The sequence below is a fragment of the Haliotis rubra genome, unplaced genomic scaffold (assembly GCF_003918875.1).
Source record: "Haliotis rubra isolate DU_JTF1 unplaced genomic scaffold, ASM391887v1 Scf2, whole genome shotgun sequence".
Classification (NCBI taxonomy): domain Eukaryota; kingdom Metazoa; phylum Mollusca; class Gastropoda; order Lepetellida; family Haliotidae; genus Haliotis; species Haliotis rubra.
In genome coordinates this window covers 7,219,743-7,245,570 of record NW_025766002.1, presented here as the reverse complement: position 1 = coordinate 7,245,570, position 25,828 = coordinate 7,219,743, and the positions used below count along the sequence as shown (strand labels likewise).

The window sequence follows — 25,828 nt, the reverse complement described above, 5'->3', positions numbered from 1 at the left end:
ATAATCTGTGACGGTACTTCTCACTTCTAATAGCTTATAATTAAATATCAAAAAGTATTTATTTGTTCAACACCATCTGAAAGATAGGTTTTCACACGCAACGCTGCAAATACGGCAGTTGACCAGGACCACAATTACCCACGTTAACCACTCATTCACTAATTCCTATACAGAGGTTACAACCCACATTACCATATCATAATTATCCGCTTGTATATAAACAGCAACAGCTTCTTGTCATTATTTGAAGAGACTTCCCAAGTTCGCCAGTCATTAAGGTAGGAAATTGTAAATATTTTTCACTACTAATCTATATTTAACATTGGTATAGGACGTGTTTTTGTAATGTTACAGTGTTGAGTAGTGACATTGTCTTATAGGCCATCACTTCCTTAATACAAGGGGCGCTGGGGTAGCCTAATGATTAAAGCGTTGGCTCGTCACGCCGAAGACCCGGGTTCGAATCCCCACATGGGTACAATGTGTGAAGCCCATTTCTGGTGTCCCCGCCGTGATGTTGCTGGAATATTGCTAAAAGCGGCGTAAAACCAAACTCAGTCAGTCAGTCAGTCCTTAATACAACCCGTGGAGGTCCGGGTTAGAATATTGATCTTCAGTTACCCATGCTTGTCGTAAGAGTCGACTAACGGGATCGGGTGGTCAGGCTCTCTGACTTGGTCAGATTGGACAGATCTCGACACATGTCATCGGATCCCAATTGATATGATAGAACTAAACAATATTTACACTTTATTGTCTATAGGAGATAAGATAGAAATGTTTCAGTGGTCTGGCATCCTCAGAGGTGCATGAAATGTTCGGCACTAACAAGTGGTTGTTGTTAAAAGAAATGAAGGTTTAGGTAAGGGCAGGTTATACTCATGTATAACTCTTGTAGTTCTATGTTCCAAATATCACCAACGTGACTTTCTCCTGTAAAGGCAATTGAGGTCTATTACTGATGTTGACTGAACATCCCTAGGAATAAGGGATCAGGGAACCAGTTGCTGTGGTAGATGAATTCCGTTATCTTTTAGTAGATGTGAAGCTTTTCTCCATCAACGATATGAACTCTTACATCAGCAAGTTTCCCAAACCTTGGCCCAGTTTAGGAAACGTATCACCACTTACAGTGTAAGAGATCTAAAAGGTCTCTTTAGATTCTTTAATCATATGTACAATACAATTAGTAAAATGTGTGAGTAATTATGCATCCTATTCTCATAACTCATGTTAAATACTGCCATTTAGTACATTTTGAAAATTGTACATAATTGTATCTCATGCCCAATGTGCGTGGTGTTTTTGTTTGTTTTTCTTTTCTTTTCTTTTTTGCTTGGTGGGTTTATTTCTTCTTAATAAATGAACCGAGGTTATATAAACAAACACATACTGTTAAGGACAACTGTGAGAGTTTCTTTGTTCTCCAGCTAATTTTCCTTTTACGCCCAATGGAAGCTGTTTCGTCGGATAATCAAGACTGGCTATTTTCTTGCGTTGAAGTTTTACATACAATTGTTCTCGCGGACAGTCATCACTCGATATTACGACTTTCAAGGGATATATAAGATCATTCTGTTACATATAAACAATGACAAATTTTAATATTTTTCGATTTTTCATCCCTTCGTTAAGTCGGACGTTTTACTTTATACAGTTCTGTTTAATCATACCTTAAACCTGGTGCCACACAGACAAAAGCGAGTTCATAGAACTTTTGGCCTTTTCATTATGTACCTTATTGATCTAACGTTTTCTAACGGAAACGTTGGCAACAACTATCAAGGCTTCTTCCATGTATTCACGGAAACGTTCGTGCTACGGGTTGACGTTGATTTGCAAATATCAATTATCACACTGGACAATGTCCACAACAGCGTTGTGACCATGGCACGGATACAACAGATGTGTGTTGCTAATATCCGGAGAAACTGAACCTATGTTACCGGACACCTTAGATCATGAACACGTTAGTTTCAGAGAGGTAAGCGATGGTTTCATATGGTTTTATGTAATCCAGTATTTCACAAAACATATGAACGTTAGTTTTTCCTTTTTCCTGGGTAACGTTTTTCACAGTGACTATTTGTCCAGTTCTCCTGTCGCTATTCCCTTTTCTATGTTTCCTCATATAGTCCTTCTTTTGTCATTTTCTCATATTCGATTTCACACTCTACTTTCCTTCTCTCATTTTTGGGTCCTTCACAGCATCACCCTTCGTCTATACCTCATATCTCATTTTTACTGGGGCGGTAGAGTAGCTTAGTTGTTAAAGCGTTCGCTCGTCACGCCGAAGACCCGGGTTCGATTCGCCAAATGGGTACAATGTGTGAGGCCCATTTCTGGTGTCCAACTCCGTGATATTGCTGGAATAGTGCTAAAAGCAACGTAAAACCTTACTCACTCATTTTTAAAGTCCTTTTTCTATTTTCCCGGGGGCGATGGGGTAGCCTAGTGGTTGAAGCGTTCGCTCGTCACACCGAAGACCCGGGTTTGATTCCCCACATGGGTACAATGTGTGAAGCCCATTTCTGGTGTTCCCTGCCGTGATATTGCTGGAATATTGCTAAAAGCAGCCTTAAACTAAACTCACTCACCATTTTCTCCCTTGTCTCTTCAATCTGCAATTGCACGTTACCATTGTTGTCTTGCTTTGATTTGGCATTTACCGTATCTTGCGCTCACTCCCTTTGCGCCATATCTTAGATCATTTCGTCCTCATCTACATCTCACTCACGCTTGCCCAGTTCTTCTAATATGTCCTGTTATGGTGCATGTAGGTGCTAGTAACTATGCTTACAGAGATTCTGATTCATTAACCTGTATTTCTGTGTTGCAGACATATGACCATGTTGTTGCTGGTGACGTTGATGGTGACGGTGTTGCTTCAGGGGACGCTGTCTATAGAAGACAAGTATAAAACGTTGCTTCTCAAACTCCACAACGACGCCAGGGCAAACGAAGGAGGCTCCGACATGAATCAGTTGGTCAGTACACATTGTTAGGAGTTCAATTGAAAAGATGAATTTGAGGGGTCATGGTTGTCCCAGTCGTATAAGGCTCGGCAATTAGCTGTGCATAGTTGCGTCCCTTGGGCACAACATAATCCAGTGATGGTGGGTTCTGATCCCGTTTCGTCCAACTAATGTGGTTTAGTTTTTTGCCATACATGTGCTTGTTGGCTTCATTAAAGTAGTAAGCATCCACACACTTCATCACTTCGGGCTCTCCTTCAGCAGGATACGCCGTGAGATAACGGAAACAGTGTTCAAAGCTGCGTAAACCAACTCACTCACTAAAGTGCTTGCATGCATATGTTCATAGCGCAGTATAAAAACTATACTGTGAACACTAAGTTGAAAAACTGTTTTTCTTGATAGGGCCATGGTCATTGGGCTTTCGTCTTTCACTATAGACTTCAATAGAAAGTGACCATCAACTGTGTGTAAATTCTTTGAGAGTCTTCATAGAGTGAGAGTCTAACTCTATGAACGTTTATACTCCAATGGACTCCAGGCGTAGTGTAAGTCCTTTCTAATCCACATTTACATCACAATTGGCTATCGTAGGAGTTTTCATTTCATACGCAGTCATATAATTGACTATTAGAAATATACAGGGAACGATAATGTTTGTGTTTGCATAATCCAAAACCCTACACTATGGGTTAGAAAGTAGATACATATAAGAAAAGCAGCTTCAGATGAGTAATTTCATACAGAACAAATTCTATGGACAATCTACCCGTGAAGATCCGAGTTAGAATTGATCTTCAGTAACCCATGCTTGTCGCAAGAAGCGACTAACGGGATCGCAGACTTGGTTGACACGTGTCATCATATTCCATTTGCGTAGATAGATGCTCTTGCTGTCGGTCACTGGATTGTGAGCTCCAGACTCGATTATGGAATGCTGATGAGTGTGGCGTTAGACTAAACTCACTCACTCACTCTATGGACAATCATACTTCTATGGACATTGACGTCTCAGTACACGACGTCAACGTGACGTCTCCCCAAGTGCTATCACTGAATGTGTGGAATATTGGGATTAGACTCATTGCTGCATTTATCTCCACTTAAAAGCTAGTCCAAAACGTGTTCGGGTAAAGTGCTAAACCTGAAGCGACTAACGGGATCGGGTGGCCAGACTCGCTAAATGGTTGACACATGTCATCGTATCCCAATTGCATAGGTCGATGTTCATGATGTTGATCATTTGATTGTCTGGTCCAGACTTGATTATTTAGAGACCGCTGCCATATAGCTGGAATATTGCTGAGTGTTGTGCTAAACAACAAACAAACAAAGTTAGATCATGGAAGTCTTTATTTATGGTCAGTGATCACTTGTGAATTGTGAGGATGTACAGTCAGACCATCAAGTAAGAGTCTTTCATGAACACTTATGACAAGATGATAGAACTTTCGAATGATTTTAGATGACATCGTTACATCGCTACGTGGTTCTCAAGGAAATCTCTTTAGGGCGCCAAGAAATCGAACTTATCCTGTTACTGACAATTTCATCTTAATTCTCGAATATGTTTAACTGGTTTCCTATTTACTGATATATGCAGCGGAAATACTTTACCGAACGCCCGATATGAAATTCTATCAAGCTTCCAAATGTGAGAGAAAGAATTGTTTTCAGTAGTATACTTAGCCTTGTTTCGTTTCTTGTCTAGAACAAGAGCGAAAGATGGCTTTTTGCACTAGGTTGTATTATACAGTCACACCCCTTAAACAGGCACCTACAACAAATTATACCATCAAGTGTTCTTATATGTTAGTCAAGTGAAAACGCAGCCTGTCATAATTATACTATTATTTCATTGGCCTGTCACTGAAAACGGTACTTACATAGAAGTGTAATATGTTAGTGTCGCCAAGTTGTATCTCAGGCTAGTATTGCGTTGCTGAGTATTTGGAAACAATATTTAGCAACTTCCTTACTGACTGACCTCTCGAGGTGGGAGTGAGTATGGTTTAGAGCCGTTTCAAATGGGATATCAAGGCATGTCAGCTTGAAGTAGGAATGCTGTTCTATGAAAGGAAACACAATGATTATAACACAATTTATAATATACACCTGGGTTTTCAAACGCAGCAGGATCATCTAAATATATTAGTCTTACAAAGTATTCATTTGTCAGCCACATGATGCTGGTATTTGTACTTTTTAACACTATCGGGAAATACACCAAGACTAAAAAAACACATTAATCATCTGACCAGTTAGGTGAGAAAATAATTTAGTACCCCGTAAAAGTTCTAATCAATTTGTTTACGTGTCCACGGTTAGATTTAGGAGCAGGTTATTACGATTTAAATATTGTTACGAAATTTATTGATTTTTAACCATTATGATAATGCGATTTAAAGGACGTTCTCCCATAACAAATTTATATATCGGCTGGGGAATCTGGTGGTTCAAAGGCTCGAGTTTGATTCCCACATTCCTGGTGTCCCCCGCCCTTGTAGTACAGGCATATTGCTGAAAACGGCGTAAGCTCATACTCTCTCACTACTTATCGTCAGTTTCAAAGAAATGAAGACAAATTGAGTAGCAATTAAGTAGCAGTCCTCCAAGTCACTGAATCAAAACATTCGCAAACAACTGCTTTTTATTACCCGGGTTGTAACAGAATAAGACAAAACTAGACAACAGTAAATAATATAATATCCGTACTCGATTCTCTACATATAGTATATTCTGACTCTCACTGATCATGCATTTACTTTTTTTTAAATAATGCCATTTGCAAGAGAGGTAATGGATTAATTTATTCGGAATGCCTGAAATCTTTTTTGAACAATTATTTTTCTCTGTCTCAAAAGAACTGAAAATTGACACACATTGACTAAAAAATGTCCTGGAGAAAAGACGACAGCGTATGTTAATAACTAATTATTCCAATTTATATAATCGTTTCATAATGAATGGTATATAGATAGCTTTGATCCTAATCGTGGTTTGAAATGGACAGAGATCGGTACACTTTATTGTATTAATAACGTCAAAGACTCAGCTATCAGCTGTCATCGTCAGCAATTATTGTTGATGTGTTAATTATAAGCTTGACATACAATCATGAAAACCTGGCCTGTAGTTGAGGCAAGTAAACAAGGTTCGGGCAGTAATCATAAGTAAGATGTCACTAAGACTAATCGCCGTGCTAGATTGCAGGATTGCTCTAGCCGAGTCGTTTCAATGGCATATACTGGCATTTGTGACACTGTGTGAAATCGTCTTGATATTTACGCTACAGATTTCAATGCCTGGTATGAATTTCAGTGTAACGAGATCTTCCCACTACAATATTGCTTGAGTGTGTGATGGAGAAATCGGTCAAGAGTTTTAATAAACGACACCTTTTGATTTCATAAATGATTAAATTTTATTTAGAAGATAAAGCTACTCTGTTTTCAATTTTCGGTCCTTTATCGTTGATTTAAGACCGCTAAATGTAATTTAAAACCGAACGCGTTAGCGTGAGGTTTAAAATTAAACATTTAGCAGTCTTAAATCAACGATAAAGGACCGAAAAAATTGAAAACAGTGTAACTTTATCTTCATTCTAGCACGACTGATAAGCGTTTTAAAACCGAACTGTTTGGCGCGCAAGAACACAAGGCGCGAAAGGGCCCTTTTCCTGGAAATCGCTTGGAATCGTCCCGTTGAGGGACAGGTTGTGTAATGAACAAAATGAGACATTTTCAACAACATAAATGCTTTATTTCAGGAACCAGTATGCTTGTATTTGTAACAAGTAGCATACATAAATATAAAAATACAGTTTATACTGTGAGCAAGTACAATTATTTGATTTTTCTCAAGCGAATTATTGATCTCCCCTACTGTATGACAATCGACTCGTCCCAATTCAAGCCGTGAAGTCGCTAAGTTTAGTCGCCGCTAACTTTATTCACGGAAATTTTTAATAACTGTTGATAACCACCCTACTATTCCCAATTTGGAAAAGACCTGACATGCCACGTTTTATGTGGGATACATGGACAGTGGAAGTGGAAGGACTGGGCATTACGGCCGGGACGGAAGCGGTCAGGTTAGGACGTGTGGGCCGACGTGTGTTGTCGACGTCAACACACGTAGATCTGGACCCGGTTTGAATATACTGCCGCTTTTGCGCTGCTGACGGATTTTCCAGCTTCGTAGTTTCTTCACTGGGATTAGGTTCAAGAAATTCTCCTTCAAACCATTCGCTTTTTACTTTAAAAACAAAAGATGCTGCCGAGATAGAAATTGCCGATGTCCGACATGTTTGTTTACAAACAATAGGGTCAACGAGTTCGTTGTATTCATACGCGGTGAATCGGTCACTTGAATTAGCGGTCTTAAACTGCCATTTAAGTACGGTTTTGATGAGCTCTCAGCCAATCAGAATCGAGTATCACACAATGTCGTGCTAGAATATATGTTTTATATCAAACAAAACTTTTTGTGTGTGAACTAAAAACACATTTTAAGGTTAGGTTCAGGTTAGGTTTTGTAAAGGCCTCACCGAGTATGGTTAGTGAAGGTGGTCGGTTTTAATTTATAGAAATGACACTTCGCTCACTGTGACAATATGACTTACTTCACAATGTCGCCGTATCATATGATAGTACTTCACTTCAAAGTCGCCGAAGTCGAACACTCGTACAAGACGAATACTACTTAAATACGAGTGTACTTACTTCAAACTTGAAGTGCATACCACCCTATAAACGACTGTACATACTTTAATGTTATACGACCACAGTATTTCAAAATGGAAATATACATCCTTCACCTATACTTCCTCCAAAAAGATAGTACATGTCGCTATATCAGAGAACTGTACTTCAAGTTGACTGACTGACTGAATTTGGTTTTACGCTGCTTTTAGCAATATTCCAGCAACATCACGGCGGGGGACACCAGAAATGGGATTCACAAATTGTACCCATGTGGGGATTCGAACCCGGTTCTTCGATGTGACGAGCCAACGCTTTAACCACTAGGCTACACCAGCGCTCCTTCAGATTGACAGGACATAATAATACGATTATACTTACATCAAAACGACAGTGCATATTGCTGTATAATACACTAGACCAGCTCGAACACTGCTCATCTGCTATCTTATATGTCTTTACTTTCTTCAGAAATACCACATAATCATTGGGCCATACGTACTCCTAAACGGCCGAGTATACTAACATGTAGTCTCTGAAATGAAATTTTACATTATAAACTGAAATAAAATACAATAAAAAGGACCCCACAGACTTTCTTCACTTCCAGAAACTGTTGTAATCTAAGACTTGCATGGCTTTCTTGGATATATTTGTTTCAGGTCTGTATGACAGAATACCTGCAAAGCACAGTGCTGCACTATATGACTTTAGTCCTTTAAACTGAAACGTATACCTCTCTGTCATACGACTATACCTAAATCAAAACGGAAACCCGTGTAAGCGCAAAGCATGTCATAAAGTGACAAATCCTACTTGCATTTGACCTTATAGCACAAATAGCGTTGTTACGTCTAGTTAGGGTCATTTAGCTCAGATATGACATTTTTTTAAATATACGACACCTCGTATTGACATATCATACACATCAGCACCAATATTCAGAATGTATTTTTAAAGAAAGGTAATAAGTAACAGAGGCATTTGTTGCAACGATACAAACATGTTTTCTGTTAAACATATAGAATATTTCATTATTGATAATGGAATGAAACCTAGTGCTTACGTAAATGCCTGATAACGTTCAGACCAGTGTTATATATATGGAACACACACACACAATATGTTGTAATAATTACATAAACTACATTGTAAACAGAATAAAATCCAAGAATAATAATTATTTCATGTAAATATAGGTAGGTGTCTTAAGCTTCCAATGTCAAACACACACGCACACGTACACGCACATACACATTTGTTACAGGTATACCTCGTAAGGGGCGACTAACGGGATCGGGTGGTCAGGCTTGCTGACTTGGTTGACACATGTCATCGTACCCCAATTGCGTAGATCGATGCTCATGTTGTTGATGACTGGATTGCCTGGTCCAGACTCAATTATTTCCAGACCGCCACCACATCGCTGGAGTATTGCTGAGTGTGGCGTAAAACTAAACTGACTCACTATACGTGTTCGTATATTCCCGGTTACAGGTGTGGGATGACCAGCTTGAGAAAGAAGCAAGGGCCTGGGCCAACCGCTGTGTATTTGAACATCAGATGAAAGGAAGGGGGGAGAACCTTGCCTTTAACACAAAGACGATTCCTGAGTCGGAACTGACCAAGATCGCCTTTAAGGGTTGGTTTGATGAAAAGAACATATACTCGTACGGGCAGTACTCGTGCGGGGCAAGCTGTCATTACACACAGGTAAGATAAGAGAAACCTCATGTTATATATTGCATCGACACTGGAAGAGGTTTGGTGTTACCAGCCTAAGGTTAAGCATTGTCACACTTGAAGACGTAGGCAGTTATTAAGTACGAATGGATTTACTGAGTACGTATGGTTACTTTACACCTAGGGGTTTTCTAAATAGGTTGAGGTTTACTGAGTATGTAAGGGTTTGATAACTACGTAAGGATATACAAGTACGTAGGGCTTTACTGTTTACATAATAACAATAATAATAATAATAATAGTGCATTTATATAGCGCTATTTCCAAACATAAGGATGCTCAAAGCGCACAAACATGGTTTGATAACTACGTAAGGATAAACAAAGTACGTGGGGCTTTACTAGAGGTATACTGCGTACGTAGGGGGTTGGTAAGTACTTAGGGGTTTGATAACTACATCGGAATTTACATGTGATTTACAAAGGACGTGGCATCTACTTAGGGGTTTACTAAGTACACGGGGTTTATTAAGTACATGGGATTTACTAAGTACATGGGGTTTACTAAGTACATGTGGTTTACTAAGTACATGGGATTTACTAAGTACGTGGGGTTTACTAAGTACATGGGATTTACTAAGTACATGGGGTTTACTAAGTACATGGGATTTACTAAGTACATGGGATTTACTAAGTACATAGGGTTTAAGTACATGGGTTTTACTAAGTACATTGGATTTACTAAGTACATGGGGTTTACTAAGTACATGGGGTTTACTAAGTACATGAGATTTACTAAGTACTTAGGGATTTACTAAGTACATGGGGTTTACTAAGTACATGGGATTTACTAAGTACTTAGGGATTTGATAACTACATTGGTATTTACTAAATACATAGGGTGTCAGAAATAATTGTTGCCGATGAAGACTTGAAATAGTCTTCAGTGTGACGTCAACACGTTAGAATTATGAGATTCTTGAGAGGCATTTAGAAGTTGGTGAATATATAAGACGAGTATATGGATGAAAACTTCTTGTTTTTTGTATATCACAACGTTCCTGGGCTACTTCTTGTCCCTTCTTTAGGTGATTATTGACAGATGTAGAAAGCAAACTATATATACCAGATTTACAGGATGCCAGACATGTACATGTATTTACAATCACTCACAGAGGACCGATCAAAAGCAGTTATATTATAAAAACAATGATAACTGGAATAAGGTAAAGCCATTGACACAAATAATGAGGCTACAGCAGATGCATATACTCGCCTTATACGTTAGAACTACGTCTCCATTAAATGAAATTGAAATTGCAAAACGTAATGTTGATAATGATCCCGCATTTGAATCCCCAAACTGAAGATACCAATCATTGCTAATTACGTCTGTACATAGAGGTAGTTTTAATGTTCATATTGTACGTCTCCATTAAATGAAATTGAAATTGCAAAACGTAATGTTGATAATGATCCCGCATTTGAATCCCCAAACTGAAGACCCCAATCATTGCTAATTACATCTGTACATAGAGGTAGTTTTAATGTTCATATTGTTGCTATTAACCCTTCAAGGTATCCAACTGAACTTAAGCTAATTTACATATATTAGAATAGACCAATGAATTAAAATTCTTCTCCCTTCCAGTACGAATATTGTTTGAATTGATACCTATTTAAGTGTTACAGTTCAATAAGTCTTTCTAATCACTTTTTGTGTGTATGACTTCATACCAAGACCATAATGAATGTTAATGTCTATTACAGCTGGTATGGGCCACGACAAGGCGGGTTGGTTGTGCTATGAAGCGGTGTGAATACTTAGTTCAGGGTACCGCCAAAGCCTGGTACCTTGTATGTTTCTACGACCCAGCGTAAGTAACTCTACATGGTTCAAGATAACATTTCAAATTTCATTCCTTTTGAATAATCTATGATTTTAAATAATCATCTAATGGTATGAATAATCATCAGAATTCCAATTCAAAGGGAACCGAGTACCACCCTCTGTGAGAACTAAACTACAGTGCGTCACAAAAAATGTCGACAAATGAGACTTGTGCAGTATAATCTGATGATGCACTCTGTTTCTCTAGCTATCCTCAAGGCAGACATGTCTTTGTTATAGAGGCAACAAGATGGGCGTGAAGCCATATCAACGGGGTAGTTCGTGTAGCAAATGTAGAGACGACCAGACTTGCAGCAACCGCCTGTGTGCAGGTATGTGGTTCAGGGTGAGCGAGTGAATGAGGTTATTTTTATGTCGCTTTAAGTAATATGCGATCAATATCACGGCGGGTGAATCCTACAGTGGTCAGTTGTGTGAGCCACACTAGTTGGCTGTGTGAGTTACACTTGCCGGTTGTATGAGCTACAGTGGTTGGTTGTGTGAGTTACACTTGCCGGTTGTGTGAGCTACACTGGCCTGTTGTGTGAGTTACACTGGTCAGATGTGTGAGTGACGCTGGTCAGATATGTGAGTTACGCTGGTCAGATGTGTGAGTTACATTAGTCACTTGTGTGAGTTTCACTGGTCACTGGTGTGAGTTACGCCCGTCAGATTTGTGAGTTACACTGGTCACTTGTGTGAGTTAGTCTGGTTAGATGTGTGAGTTGCACTGGCCAGTTGTGTGTTACACTGGTCACTTGTGTGAGTTACGCTCGTCAGATTTGTGAGTTACACTGGTCACTTGTGTGAGTTAAGCTGGTCAGATGTGTGAATTACGCTGGTCAGATGTCTGAGCAACACTGGCCATTTGTGTGAGTTACACTGGTCACTTGTGTGAGTTAGGCTGGTCCTATGTGTGAGTTACGCTGGTCAGGTGTGTGAGTTGCACTGGACAGTTGTGTGTTTCATTGGTCACTTGTGTGAGTTTCACTGGCCAGATGTGTGAGCTACACTGGTCACTTGTGTAAGTTACACTGGTCACTTGTATGAGTTAGGCTGGTCCTATGTGTGAGTTACGCTGGTCAGATGTCTGAGCTACACTGGTCCTATGTGTGAGTTATACTGGTCAGATGTGTGAGCTACAGTGGTCAGATGTGTGAGTTATACTGGTCAGATGTGTGAGCTACACTGGTCAGAAGTGTGAGTTACGCTGGTCAGATGTGTGAATTACGCTGGTCAGATGTGTAGTTACACTGGTCAGATGTGTGTGCTACGCTTGTCACAAGTGTGAGTTACACTGGTCAGATGTGTGAATTACGGTGGTCAGATGTGTGAGTTTCACTGGTCAGATGTGTGAGCTACACTGGTCAGATGTGTGAGCTACCCTGGTCAGTTGTGTGAGTTACACTTGCAGCACTATATGATAGTTTGAGGCCCTACCGTTCTGCAGGTGGGTCTGACCCGTGCGAGGACCTGGACGATAACTGCGACATGTGGGCCAACACGATGAACCAGTGCACACAGAACAAAGAATTCATGAAGGATTCGTGTGCCCGAGCTTGTAAATTCTGCAAAGGTAAAACCTTAACTTATTACACAATACAGCACATAACAGATACTTGTTATCGGTGCGATAAACTATGCATCAAGATCCAAAGATAAAATGAAGACTTTATAAGGCCATTATTATTCCTCTAGTACGATCATTACGATACGAAAACGCTTATAAAAGCATTGACGTAATCAATGAATTATGCATGTTGTGATTAACCAACGAAATTGTTTGCTTGTATTGGTGAAAATATAATTATATACAGAGGCGTTGGGTTTCCTTTCAGGAGGTGGTGGCGGTAAACCTACTAAAGGTTAGGCATATGTTTATATCCATCTGTAAATATACGTGAAAAACGTTTAATGAATTACAATAGGTTAAAGAATTAAAATTAAAATGAAGACACTTAGAAAACGATTAACATAACATAATGTCCAAAAGAAATGATAACACGTGTTTGAAAGGACATTAACGAAAACCAAAAAGATACAGAAACTTTATCTCAATCGCGGTCAAACGTGGCATTTCGTTTGAGTGATTTTGTTGCTGTGATCCCAAAGTGTGGACTCAGCAGTTTTATACCGTTGACCTGCACGTGCATTTCGTGCAACGGGACGTAACATCATTTTGACATAGTGCGCGTTTTATTTTCTAAATTGATCAAATATTCCCGGATTGTTCGATCGAATACGTTTGGTTTGGAACATGGGAAACGCTGAAGTATGTTTTAATATGAAAAGGAATCCTTAATTAAAAAATATATTGAAAAATGTTATCGTTTCTTTTAGACATTTGTTTACATGTATTACGCATGTTGTAATCAAGCAACGATCTTGGTTGGTTGTATTGTGAAAACATATTCATATGCAGATGTGTTGGATTTCATTTCAGGTGGCAGAAAACCAACTAAAGGTCAGGCATATGTTTATATCCATATGTAAATATACGTGAAAACGTTTAATTAATTACATTAACTTAAAGAATTAAAATGATGACCAGAAGTCATGTGTTCAGTTTCTATAATCAGTTTACGAAATGGTGTTGCGGGTCGCCTTCAGCAGCGTTCAGTAACACCTCATACAGCAACCAGCGTACACCATTGGGGCTTGATGGCACTTACTCGTCACTGCACTATTTGAATTGGTGGCATCCCATTAGTCAACCGACCCATTAGTTATATGCCTTAAATACACACATGTCATAGTTGATTGCCCTTAGTACCTTTCAATTTGTAGGCTATTGTAGTCTGAACGAATGATCAGGGGCAAGAACATTTGACCTGGCTAATCGTAAAACAAAGTGTTTAGTCAATGCTGACTGCGTTGTAAAACAACATTCACGCCCAGACATCATTTGTATTTTTTACTTTTGTGTTTTGTCACAGGTAACACGAAGCAGAAACCATCAGGTAAGATAATTGTTGTTGCTATTGTTTTACTATTGCAGATTAACATAGATTTATAAAATGGCTTTCCACAGTTGTATAATTACCTACATTTTACATAATGTATCCTTTTTTAAACTACGCAAATTATTTTAAAACTAACCTTCTTTTAGCGCCATCTTGCGCATACTCGTGTTGAGGCAACATGGCCTTAAGACAAACCTACCAAAGCATGAGGATATTCTAAGTTTGAATAACGAAATCAATTTGCCAAAATGATGCAAGCTGCTGCCAAGTATTATTCAAGTATATTTTACGAGCGCTTACAGCTAACTCTGATTTCGCAGTCGCTGAGATGAACGCTTGCGCTTCAATACTGCGCGTTCTTTTATCACCCGTTGATCACATCGTGTTTCTGGGCCTGTGTTTGAGTAGGTGAGAACTGTGTTGACTCCGACAGACGGTGTCCCTCTTGGGCCAAAAGCGGCCACTGTACCAGAAGCGCACGTTACATGAAATCTACATGTAAAAAGTCTTGCAACATCTGTGGGGGAGGTGCGTTGTATATATTTTGTAAAAAATCAATTTGTATCAAGCATTAATAATGGATAGAATCACAAGTAAAACCATCATACACATGTGAGTTTTATAAGTTATTTCGTTTTCCTTTCGCCTTACATATGAGCTCTGTAAAATGAATTATTTGGTTTTAACTCGCCTCACATATGAGCTCTATAAGTTATTTCGGTTTTTTTTCACATCACACATGTGTTTAATATATAATTAATCATATCGTTTTCATTTCACTTCACATGAGCTCTATAAATCATACCGTTTTCGTTTCCCCAATCTGTATTTTGTTGGTATATGGAACTCCGCCTTAAGCCTTTATTGGAGGTAAAATGATGTGTAGTCATTTAGGGTCCGTGATTTAGGACGGAAAACAAAATCATGTTTTTCATGGTTTACAGGTGCGACCAAAGGAGGTAAGAAAGGTGAGTGTTTTCTTGATATGTACAATAAATACACTCGTTGTAAATGTATCTTTTGATGATAAGGAAAGCTGATCTGAAAGAACAATGTATTCGTTTCACAATGTGGTGGAGGCACACACCCAAATACCGAATTGGTTATTTCTTTGTCGAAATTCTATTTAGGAGTATATTTCATGCTGGTTTTACTCAAGTAACAAATGCAGACATATGTAATTATGTATATAAAGTATGGAATATAATACACATATGAGAACAAGGAACCTCTTCTTCATGTAAGTCTATATCCAACACAAACAGAGGAGAAACCTAAAACTAAGAACCCGAAGACAGATGAATGCCGAGACAAAGTCCGGTCTTGCAAACGATGGGCGGGGCAAAATCATTGTGTAAGAAATCCGGCCTACATGAAGATCAAATGTCCCAAATCCTGCAATACTTGCTATGGTAGGTCAATGACCTGATCTGCAATGTGTGCACTTGACAATGTGTGCACTTGCGATGTTTACAGTACTAGTCATCTCGTGCACTGCAACAGATATACTGCATGTATTGCATCAACCGAGGCTGCTTGTTATGGCTGTTTTTGAAGCTGGCCATATAGACTAGAAGCTCCGTAGGTATACACTGGTATAACCACACCGATAAGGAAACATAGAACGTCAGTGGTAAAGAATGCTATCTTGACTATCTTCAGAAAGAAATTCAGTTTGGTGTAAAAGGAAACAATAGCTGTGAAAATTATAGCAATGGACCACAGTGTTCGCGAACAACGTCATCAGCTACTGACAACCAGAAGAGGTAATGGGATGATTCGCCACTATCTGCAACTTTTAGGACGTGAAGTGGTCAATATATATACAATGAGTATCCCTGGATCAAACCATTTTGAACTGCAATAATATAATTATTTGAATGTCATCAACTGAACCCCTTCACAGATAGTTTTAAGTTCCAAGCTATTGGTGAGTGCTGGTTCTTTCTCATAAATACTGAAGGATTTAGTTTATATCTAAAAGAACAATATGTGGATGCAGTATTTTGGGATAGTGTTTAGTTGAATAGAGCTATTGCTGCTGCGTACAACGATGGCTGTGTACCACTGTATTGGGCGCATCCGATATTATACCAATCGAGTATTCAGCACAAGGCATTGCAGCGTTCTTCTACCATTACGGGATTCGTCCGCGCTTAAAGTAGCTGATATTATGACAAGCCTGGTCTCCCTAGGCTGAACCTATGTGGTCATACCTATAGTCAGTAGCTGCAGCATGGTGTGACGTGGGCTTATATGTACACGTAATATAGCCATATACTGGTTGGCTTGCTCGTATGCGAAGTGCATGATGTATTTAGCATATGTCTTATAACATACGCTTATATCTTAAGATATATATAGTAAATTTACTACGTGCAATGTACATATATCATCATTGCACTATATATTGTATTTTCATATCACAGCTTATTCACAGTCATGCTTTTAATGAAACAGCTAAGTAACTAAGTAGCTGGGATATTATATTCTATTCTCCCACATGTCTCTTCTTCAACGCTTGCATTTATAGTTCTTTACAAATGTATTTAAGTTCACATAACCTCTGTTTATACATACCTCATTAAATTACAAAGTCATGCATTTTAGTCATGTATCTGTTCACCTATTCCCTAAAGCTTGTGTACTGACAGCATGAGTTCAGTGTATATCTCGTTTCTTAACACTCATCACGTTACAACATCTTCTTTAAGTGGCAGTTTAGCAGTTGACCAGTACAATACTTACAAACTTATGGATAACAACTTCCTTTATTGTGTGAGATTTCGGTACAGATTTTTTATTACTGCTGGACAACGGTACAAGAATCTATACCGAAACGTCGCACTCACACAATAGAAGAAGTTGGTTTCATAAATTTGTAAGTATCATCATGTAATGTTTTCTACGAATATTGCTAAGAGAAGACGTGTGATCAAGTCAAACCAATCCATTAACAACGATCATGTCATGCTTAACATAAATGTCACAAACATTGGGGTCACTATATATCACTTATTCATGAAGATGTACATACAGCGTAATATACATATCGCTAACAGACCGCGTGTGGTCATGTTATCAATATATTAGTATAATAACGCTTAGCATTATGCAGTGTAGTAATAGTCATGCATGTAATCATCCATATTCATGCATCATACGTAGCATTTGTAACGTAGTAAAATCGCCGTACTCACACAACAACGATAATGTTTAACGTAATATAAACGTAGTATCGGACAATCATCTACGGTAATGTTTTGCAAACGTAATATAAACGTCTTATCGATCAATAATCTACCGTAATGTTTAACGTAATATAACTGTCTTATAGATCCATTATCTTCGGTAATGTTTAACATAACATAAGCGTCATGCTCTCGCTTCATCGACGGTAATATTTGACGTAAAACTAAACATCATTTTTATCAATTATCAACCTCATCAAATGATACCTGTTTGTTTTAGATGCGTGAAGATTGTATGTATATCAAGTCGTGTCTCTTCCTGGTTGTATGGCGGTGTTCTGAAAGTTGATTGTTCATGGGATGTGCATTGATTTGTTTTATGATATGTAGTTTTAGTCCTGGTTGTTGTCAAAGAATGTATACGTCAGTGCTCCGTTCATGGTATATGATACACGTTTCAAGTAGAACTTGGAATTTACCTGTGTGCATTCCCCTATTTGGTGGTGGTGGCTCTCGTGTTTTCTCCATTTTTATACATGCTGGTATCGTAAATGGCGTCACTTTCCAAATGAAATAACATTTAATTGTTATGCCATTATGAAGACTGGCCATGATAATTACACATGATCATGAGTTTATAATTATATTTTTTATACCTATAACTACAAATATATTCATATTAAAGTGTAATTAGTATATCAGATTAACCGTAAAAAATATACAACTTATATGTAACTTGCAAGTTCTTAATGATCTAAAACAATTATCGTGCCATTTCACTAGTAAACGTATGGTGAACCCTAGCATTTGAATTAACCTGCCCACATCGTTATAGATGAAACTACGTGTTATGACAATCACGGTAACTGCCGCTCGTGGGCAGAACACGGTGAATGTGATCGAAACCCTGGCTGGATGCACAAATACTGTCAAAGATCGTGCGGGCAGTGTGCAGGTGAGCTAAAACTAAAACTTAATGAGGTAAACATAGAAAATGACGAATATTGTAATTGCATAAAAATCTAAATATTTTGCACTTTATAATCGTGTAAATGTAATGACGTCAACGATATGTTGAAATGAGCCCTGGAAATGCTGACTTGGTGGATCTGTTGTGCTTGATGTAGTTAGCTTGTAGTTATCATACTGTTATGTGTGTTGTGAAATAGTTCTCTGACAGAAAATGTTATCTTTCTTGTAGATACTTCATCTGGGGACAGTACGTATTTGACCTTGTATTCTGTTTTTTTAACTTTTTCAATATAAACCACAATTATATTAAAATGTAATTCCTTAGTTTATTCAAGTATATTGTTTAATGTTGTAACATAAAAATAAGTTTAATTAAAACATTGGATTTTGTTGTTGCATATCGAAGAATTCCTTACAGTACATAGCCACCAACTGAATTAATCGTAATGGGCAAATCCATGAACTGTAAGAGGAGAAACTCTTATGTCGAAGGACTTAAATTTTTTTGGTAAAAGATCTTGATTGACATGCGAATTCCATCAACAGGTGAAGATTGTGTAGACTATTACGACAGTTGCCCATCGTGGGCGGACAGAGGAGAATGTGTACACAATGCTGAATGGATGAGAATGCATTGTCGCAAATCGTGTGAATGTAGCGGTATGTGCCGAATGCCTTATAGGTGGCGGTTTGTGTCGAATGCCTTATAGGTGGCAGTAGGTGCCGAATGCCTTATAGGTGGCGGTACGTGCCGAATGCCTTATAGGTGGCGGTACGTGCCGAATGCCTTATAGGTGGCGGTATGTGCCGAAAGTCAGGTGATCAACGAGCATTTCATTCGGTCGGACACGGGCTTACATTGTCGTGGTATTTCGATCGACATTTGTCCAAAGCAAAATGCACTGGCGAATTGAAAAGACTGAATTCCACTGAGCCTTGTGTTGGTCACGTGTTACATGAGCACTTCTAGTCTGTGAGTATCGCTCACTGACCTCCTTTTTGGTGGCGGTGACTGTGGAGGAAATACTGAGTGTCTTGGCCTGGGTTTTCCTGGCAGTGGTTTTCTAAGGAGATATGGTGCTGCTAAATAGTTGTTTTGGTTGTTGAGTTGTTACATCATTTGTATGTGGTGTTATAGTAATGTTGAAACTTGCTGAAACTTATCGATGTGATGATCAGTTGAACGAAACAGGAAATAAGCTTCAAATATTAAACCAATCAATTGTGTCAGTAATTTCGACACACATCTTTTTATTTATATCCTCAAGTTATTAATTTTATCACGTACAAATGTGTGTAAATGGTTGAAGAGAAGTTGTGAAATTTATGCAAAGCAGAAACAATCATATTCAGTAAAACATAAGATTGGATATTAGAGTATATATGTAGCTCTTAACAATTTCACCTGTTTGATTATCTCGACCAGTTTCTAATCCAGTTGTCATTGCTAAAATTTTGGTCTATTTTCGGGGGACGGTGAAGGTTGGATGCATTGAGCCTCCAGGTCCTCCTACTGGCGTTGACCCGTGAAGATCCGGGATAGAATAGGTCTTCAGCATCCCATCCCAACGGGATCGGGTGGTCAGGCTCGCTGACTTGGTTGACACATGTCATCGGTTCCCAATTGCGCAGATCGATGCTCATGCTGTTGATCACTGGATTGTCTGGTCCAGACTCGATTATTTACAGACCTCCGCCATATAGCTGGAATATTGCTGAGTGCGGCGTAAAACTCAGCTCACTCACTCACTCCTACTGGCGTTAGGTCTGACGTGTGGTTATTAACCACTTCGCTGATTTTAATACTTTGGGGCATGATTAATCTCAAAAGCTTGATCAAAATCAATAACGGAACTATAACAAAAGATTTTCTGAATCGGAAAATTCGCTAAACGAGATCCCTTTGTCTGACGTGCTGCGTTACTTCAGTGATCACTAACCTCGACTTTAGGATCCCCATGTTCATATCATGTCATTGTCTTGCTTAGATAACCATGTCATGGATTGCAAGCCGAAACATGAGTCCCATTAGACTATTCAGACAATGACCTACTTTTCAGCCGATCCGAAATTTCTCGTGTGAAAATGAAAAGAGACACCACAAACAACTATGGTTACACTGAATTCCAATTCCTTGTTTCATAAGAACATTGTGTTTACAAGTTAATTTTTATTTTAAACTTTAATAACGTCGTATTTCTATATTTTATGTCGAGGTGTAGGCAGCATATCGTTAACTAAGACGTCCCAGACTGCCCGTTTGATGAGGTCGTAAAATGATTCACACTTCATCAAGCTCACTGGTTACACCTGTTATGTGCGCTTATTCAGTGTAGTTTTGTAAGGCACAGTGTGATTGATAAAATATCAAGTCCGTACCAGACCGCCAAACTTTTCTTGCGGCAGAGCCTCGTTTTGCGATTTCCAGGATTTCCAGATTTCCGTTTGTCAGAGCACGCTGAACCACGTGTTTGCAAAGATTAGGAGGAGCGTAGTGTTGCAATATACAAGTGCTTAGATGTATCGAATAATACTGATAAATATTTATGTATCCAGTTGAATGAATTGGTCTAAAAGTCTGGACTGGTTATTGTACGAAGTTGCGCAATAGGACGGAACCCAGTCAGCAGGAAACGCGACTGTTTTGACTTGTCCACCATATGTCGGAAGTGTTTGACCATTATATTCACATGTCGCGTTTGTTTGATTGCCATATTCATACAAGTGTGACTCACATTATTCGTATAATACTAATTTTTGTTCGATCACCATATTCGTATGACGAAATCATTAAAATGAATAAATACATGTATATCGAAATAGAAAAAAAATATTTATTCATTTTAATGTATAAATTGATCTCATTGCAAAAATATTAAGTCATTCACTCACTCACTCACTATCATAATCACATACACGGGGCGCTCTGACTCACTATCAATATCACATCTGTATAAAACAAGGCCCGACTACGCAGTTGCGTAACTGTATCTTCCAAATAGACTGATGCGGCCGCTTCAACTTCTGCCTTCTAGCTTATATATTTTGGCAATATCGTTTTTCTTCTTGCCTTTTTTTGTTTCCACAATTCAGTGACGCATTTCTTCTATCGCTGAAACTTCAGCTGAACTGAACTCATTTTACGTCTGCGAAATGTAAATAATTGTTTTCAGTTATTCCAAAATGTCATGTATCATATGTTGTTGTATCAAAGGTAAGTTTATCCATTGTATTCGTTTTCTCAGTGACCCGTGAAGATACGGGTTAGAATTGGTCTTCAGTAACCCATGCTTGTCGTAAGAGGCAACTAACGGGATCGGGTGGTCAGGCTCGCTGGCTTGGTTGACACATGTCATCGTATAGCATTTGCGTAGATCGATGCTCATGCTGTCCGTCACTGGACTGGGTGGTCCAGACTCGATGATCTAAAGACCGCCATCAAATAGCTAGAAAAATGTTGAACGTGGTTTTAAACAACAACTAAAAACAAAAAATATCTTTTCACAATGATTATGTTTTGGTTTGACATTATCAAACTTTTATCATTATTAAGTCACACCTGATACGTTTGGACAAAGATATTTAGCGAACTCTTTTATTGTACACAATGCGTGAATTTTGTTTAACGCCGCTGAGAACATTATATTAGCTCGTCGAAGGTGTGTCATCTATGTCAAGAAAGTCAAACTTAACGTACCTGTGAAGTATTGACATCAAGGTCAAGACGTTTGTCATTTCCACTGCTGTAAAGTATACGAGCGGAGACATTGTGAACAAACGCTTTTGGTGTGACAGTACCGGGTTTGCTTCGAACCACAGACCGTCCACCTTCTCTGCTAGATATACCCCATCCATGAGACCCATGACGGATGGGGTGGTGTGTGTGTGTGTGTGTGTGTGTGTGTGTGTGTGTGTGTGTGTGTGTGTGTGTGTGTGTGTGTGTGTGTGTGTGTGTGTGTGTGTGTGTGTGTGTGTGTGTGTGTGTGTGTGTGTTGAGAGGGAGGAAACACCCCCCACCCACACCCCTGGATCCGCCTATGAGACCATTGGAATCTTGAAGAGATATCAGAAAGCATTACAGCGATTTTTCAGTAAAAAATACTTCTGAGGTTATTATCAGAACATTTTCAACATGTATAATGCTCTGTTTCAGGAGGAGGTAACTCTGCGTGTAGGGATAAGAACGCCAGTTGTTCTGTATGGGCTGGAAGAGGGGAGTGCCGGGCCAACCCGCGCTATATGAACAGGAATTGCAAGAAGTCCTGCAACACGTGTTGAACACTACATCTGACATGGTACGAATCTGGTGCCAGAATGATTCATTGGTTTAAGATCTCAGTGAGTGAGTGTTGTTTTAAGCCGTCATCAATATTCCACTAAATCACGACAAATATAACAACTGATTGCGACTGAGGCGAAATAGCAGTTCTACCCCATCAAATGTATTTGCGTTTTCAAGATGCAGTTGGATGCTACCAGGTCTATTTCTCGAACCCGGGTGGTTTATCTGTTCCATACTTATTTATAGACAGCCACCATATTAGTATCATATTGCCTAGTCTAACTTTGCACTATACCAGCAGGGGTGGAAATAACCCATTGCCCGACGCCCGAGTCCAGTGTTTTTTTTCTGTCGGGCAAGCAAATTTGTATATAACACTGTACCGGTGTCCAGTTGGCTTTCCAATGTTAATTATGTTCTTTATGTAAAAAAATCAACAAGAAAACAGCTGGCATAGTGGAAAAATTATCAGGGCAGGTGATTTTACATGTGCCACTGTACCGAAGTACGCTAGCAATTTTAAAGTTATTTCCACCCATGTACCAAGGTAGGCCTTTGCTGGAATACGAGTTTATTAATATGTACTAAATATTGCCGAGTAAGGCGTTAAACAACACACAAAACTCGAGCCCGGGGCCGAGATTTGGGAGACATTAATATATCGTTATTATGGCTGGACAGATTTGGTGCTGATAGGTACTGAGCAAAGGGGAATTGTGATGATTCAAATGTTATCCTTAAAAACGAAAAGAGATCGGTAAATGAGTTATTGCTGATTCGTACTACATACAGAAGACAAGGGATATGTTATTGAAAGCTCAAGTGGATATAAGACTTCTTGTTCAATGTAAAGTAAATACTTGACAGTTTCACATTCACTCGCACCGTTTGAATATTTTCCACTATCGGTGAACTTTTATTTGCAAAGATGGTTCACATCCAAGGTAAAGCGGTCATAAAATCATCTGTCTCTGCTCATTGTGACCATGTGGGGACTCGAACCGGGTCTTCGGCGTGACGAGCGAACGCTTTAACCACTAGGCTACCTCAGTAATATCTTGAGCCGGGGTACAATTTATTTTCATTTAAGGCCAACTTGTAACAGTTTTCATTTAAGGGGGGGTATATATCTCCTCCTAAAATACGATACTTTCTAAAATACTTTTTTTCTTGGTTTGCAGATGCACTGGACTGGATTCATCCACAAGTTCAGCTTTAAGACAATTCATTATGATATTTACATGGTACCGTCGATAATTCACACATTAAACAAGATTGAGCTTCAATATACACGTGTTTGTTATATATTAGTAAAGATATTCAGTAAATTAGCTATATACATTAAATAGGTGAGCTTTGATATGCTTCAGCAATATTCCAGCAAAATCATGGGGGTGACACAAGACCATGTACGAGCTGTTATTACGATTGAACGTGTAACGGGAAGTTGTGCAGGAACCAAAGTGGACGAAACACAGGCTTAGGGTCTTTATTTCTTGATCTTGAAAATAGACACACTGAAACACTGAACGTGTAACGGGAAGTTGTGCAGGAACCAAAGTGGACGAAACACAGGCTTAGAGTCTTTATTTCTTGATCTTGAAAATAGACACACTGAAACACATGATGTGGGGAATAGTCATAGTTTCAGGATACAACACATACACGTACAACCAGTTTAATATTAACCTTCAGGCGTAGCTAGGCCGATTCTACGTAGTCACGAAACTTGGTGGTCATTCGAAACCCAGTCTTCGTTATAAAGGGGTTATGGGGGCAGCTTTTTCTCGGGCACTGACTTAGTTTGGTGGTATTGAGCTAAAGATTTTTAACTAGGGCTTTTCATACTCCGTTTTCCTAGTAATCCGTTCCGTGATTGTCTATAGTTTAGGCCAAGTACCTATTTACTACGTGGCGTGAGGTTTTTCTTTTGGTCAAGTATACCAAGCCTGTCAGCATGGTCAGTATACAGTCGTGCCCCGTTTATCGGAACCTCAGATATCCGGAAAACTCGCCTTCCGAACGAAAATTCCTTAAAACGCATTCACAACGTTGTAAACTTACTCACTTATCCTGAAATCCGATTTCCGTAACCGGACGGTCATTTTCACATACAAAACGGTAAATTATGTGCATTTTTTTCTCGTATATCCGGATGGCTGAGCAACGTTGACCAAGTACTTTGTATTTGGGGGAGTTTATAATTGCCTTGCCCTGTCGAAGTGACTGAGTCTTTACTCTATAAGACTAGGCTACTATTCAGGCGTGTTTCTTCTAATGCAGGGGCGGTGGGGTAGCCTAGTGGTTAAAGCGTTGGCTCGTCACGCCGAAGACCCGGGTTCGATTCCCCACATGGGTACAATGTTTGAAGCCCATTTCTGGTGTCCCCTGCCGTGATATTGCTGGAATATTGCTAAAAGCGGCGTAAAACTAAACTCAGTCAGTCAGTCTTCTAATGCATTGTCCAGTAGGCTTGTTTTGGGGATAGGGCATCGGTCTGTTATTCCTGCTGCTTAACCCAGTCGAATTGTACACTCTCAGGGGTTAACTGGTAGCATCCGACTCAACTGGCTGTCTATGCGTCTTGTCGATATCTTGTCAAAGTGTAGCCATAGCTAATCTCTTGTTATCCCCGTTATACGTGTGATTGCTACTCTGCTTGTGGCTGCAGACATAGGAGTAAGTTTTGTTTTGAATCACAAAGTGATGGTAAGTCAGCTTTGTGAAATCACTACTGGCATTTCCAGTAGCCTCACTACGGCCATACCCGTGAAGATCCGGGTTAGAATTCAGTAACCCATGCTTGTCGTACGAGGCGATTTACGGGATCGGATGGTCAGACTCGCTGACTTGGTTGACACGTCATCGTATCCCAATTGCGTAGATCGATGCTCATGATGTTGATCACTGGATAGTCTGTTTCATACTCGATTATTTACAGCTTGAATGTTGCTGAGTGCGGCGTTGTACAAGAAACAAACAAATAAACAAAATCATCTTGTGTCTTTTCTCTGATTTAATTAATCAATGAAAATTGTCAGTCTAAATTGGGTTTTGGAACATTTTTCGTCGTCTATTGATAAAATGACAATGTAGTTGATAGTAATAATAGTGTGAACTTTTACCACGTTTGGAAATATTGTTTTATTCTTGTTTAATTACACACTGG

General features: G+C 39.1%; 1 protein-coding gene across 3 annotated transcripts; it reads left to right on the top strand.

The window, feature by feature from the left end:
* Positions 1-230: 230 nt before the first annotated feature.
* On the top strand, positions 231-23,945 carry LOC124275446 (cysteine-rich secretory protein 2-like). 3 transcript variants are annotated; one of them, XM_046711010.1, is made up of 16 exons: positions 231-278; positions 2,840-2,987; positions 9,176-9,391; positions 11,131-11,237; positions 11,492-11,583; positions 12,702-12,827; positions 13,090-13,116; positions 13,695-13,715; positions 14,188-14,211; positions 14,623-14,742; positions 15,159-15,182; positions 15,480-15,626; positions 18,241-18,360; positions 18,607-18,624; positions 22,531-22,672; positions 23,841-23,945. In XM_046711010.1, exons 2-15 carry the CDS (start codon positions 2,844-2,846, stop codon positions 22,653-22,655), a joined length of 1,311 nt encoding a protein of 436 aa, XP_046566966.1. In that variant the 5' UTR covers positions 231-278; positions 2,840-2,843; the 3' UTR covers positions 22,656-22,672; positions 23,841-23,945. The 3 variants fall into 3 exon arrangements, with proteins under 3 accessions (XP_046566966.1, XP_046566967.1, XP_046566969.1); XM_046711011.1 differs by lacking the exons at positions 18,241-18,360; positions 18,607-18,624; XM_046711013.1 differs by lacking the exons at positions 15,480-15,626; positions 18,241-18,360; positions 18,607-18,624.
* Positions 23,946-25,828: the final 1,883 nt, after the last annotated feature.

Coding starts and splice junctions, on each gene's coding strand:
- LOC124275446 (XM_046711010.1), top strand. CDS start 2,844: ATGACCATGTTGTTGCTGGTGACGTTGATGGTGACGGTGTTGCTTCAG. Junction 9,392..11,130: donor CAAGCTGTCATTACACACAG/GTAAGATAAGAG, acceptor TGTCTATTACAG/CTGGTATGGGCCACGACAAG. Junction 15,183..15,479: donor GACCAAAGGAGGTAAGAAAG/GTGAGTGTTTTC, acceptor CAACACAAACAG/AGGAGAAACCTAAAACTAAG.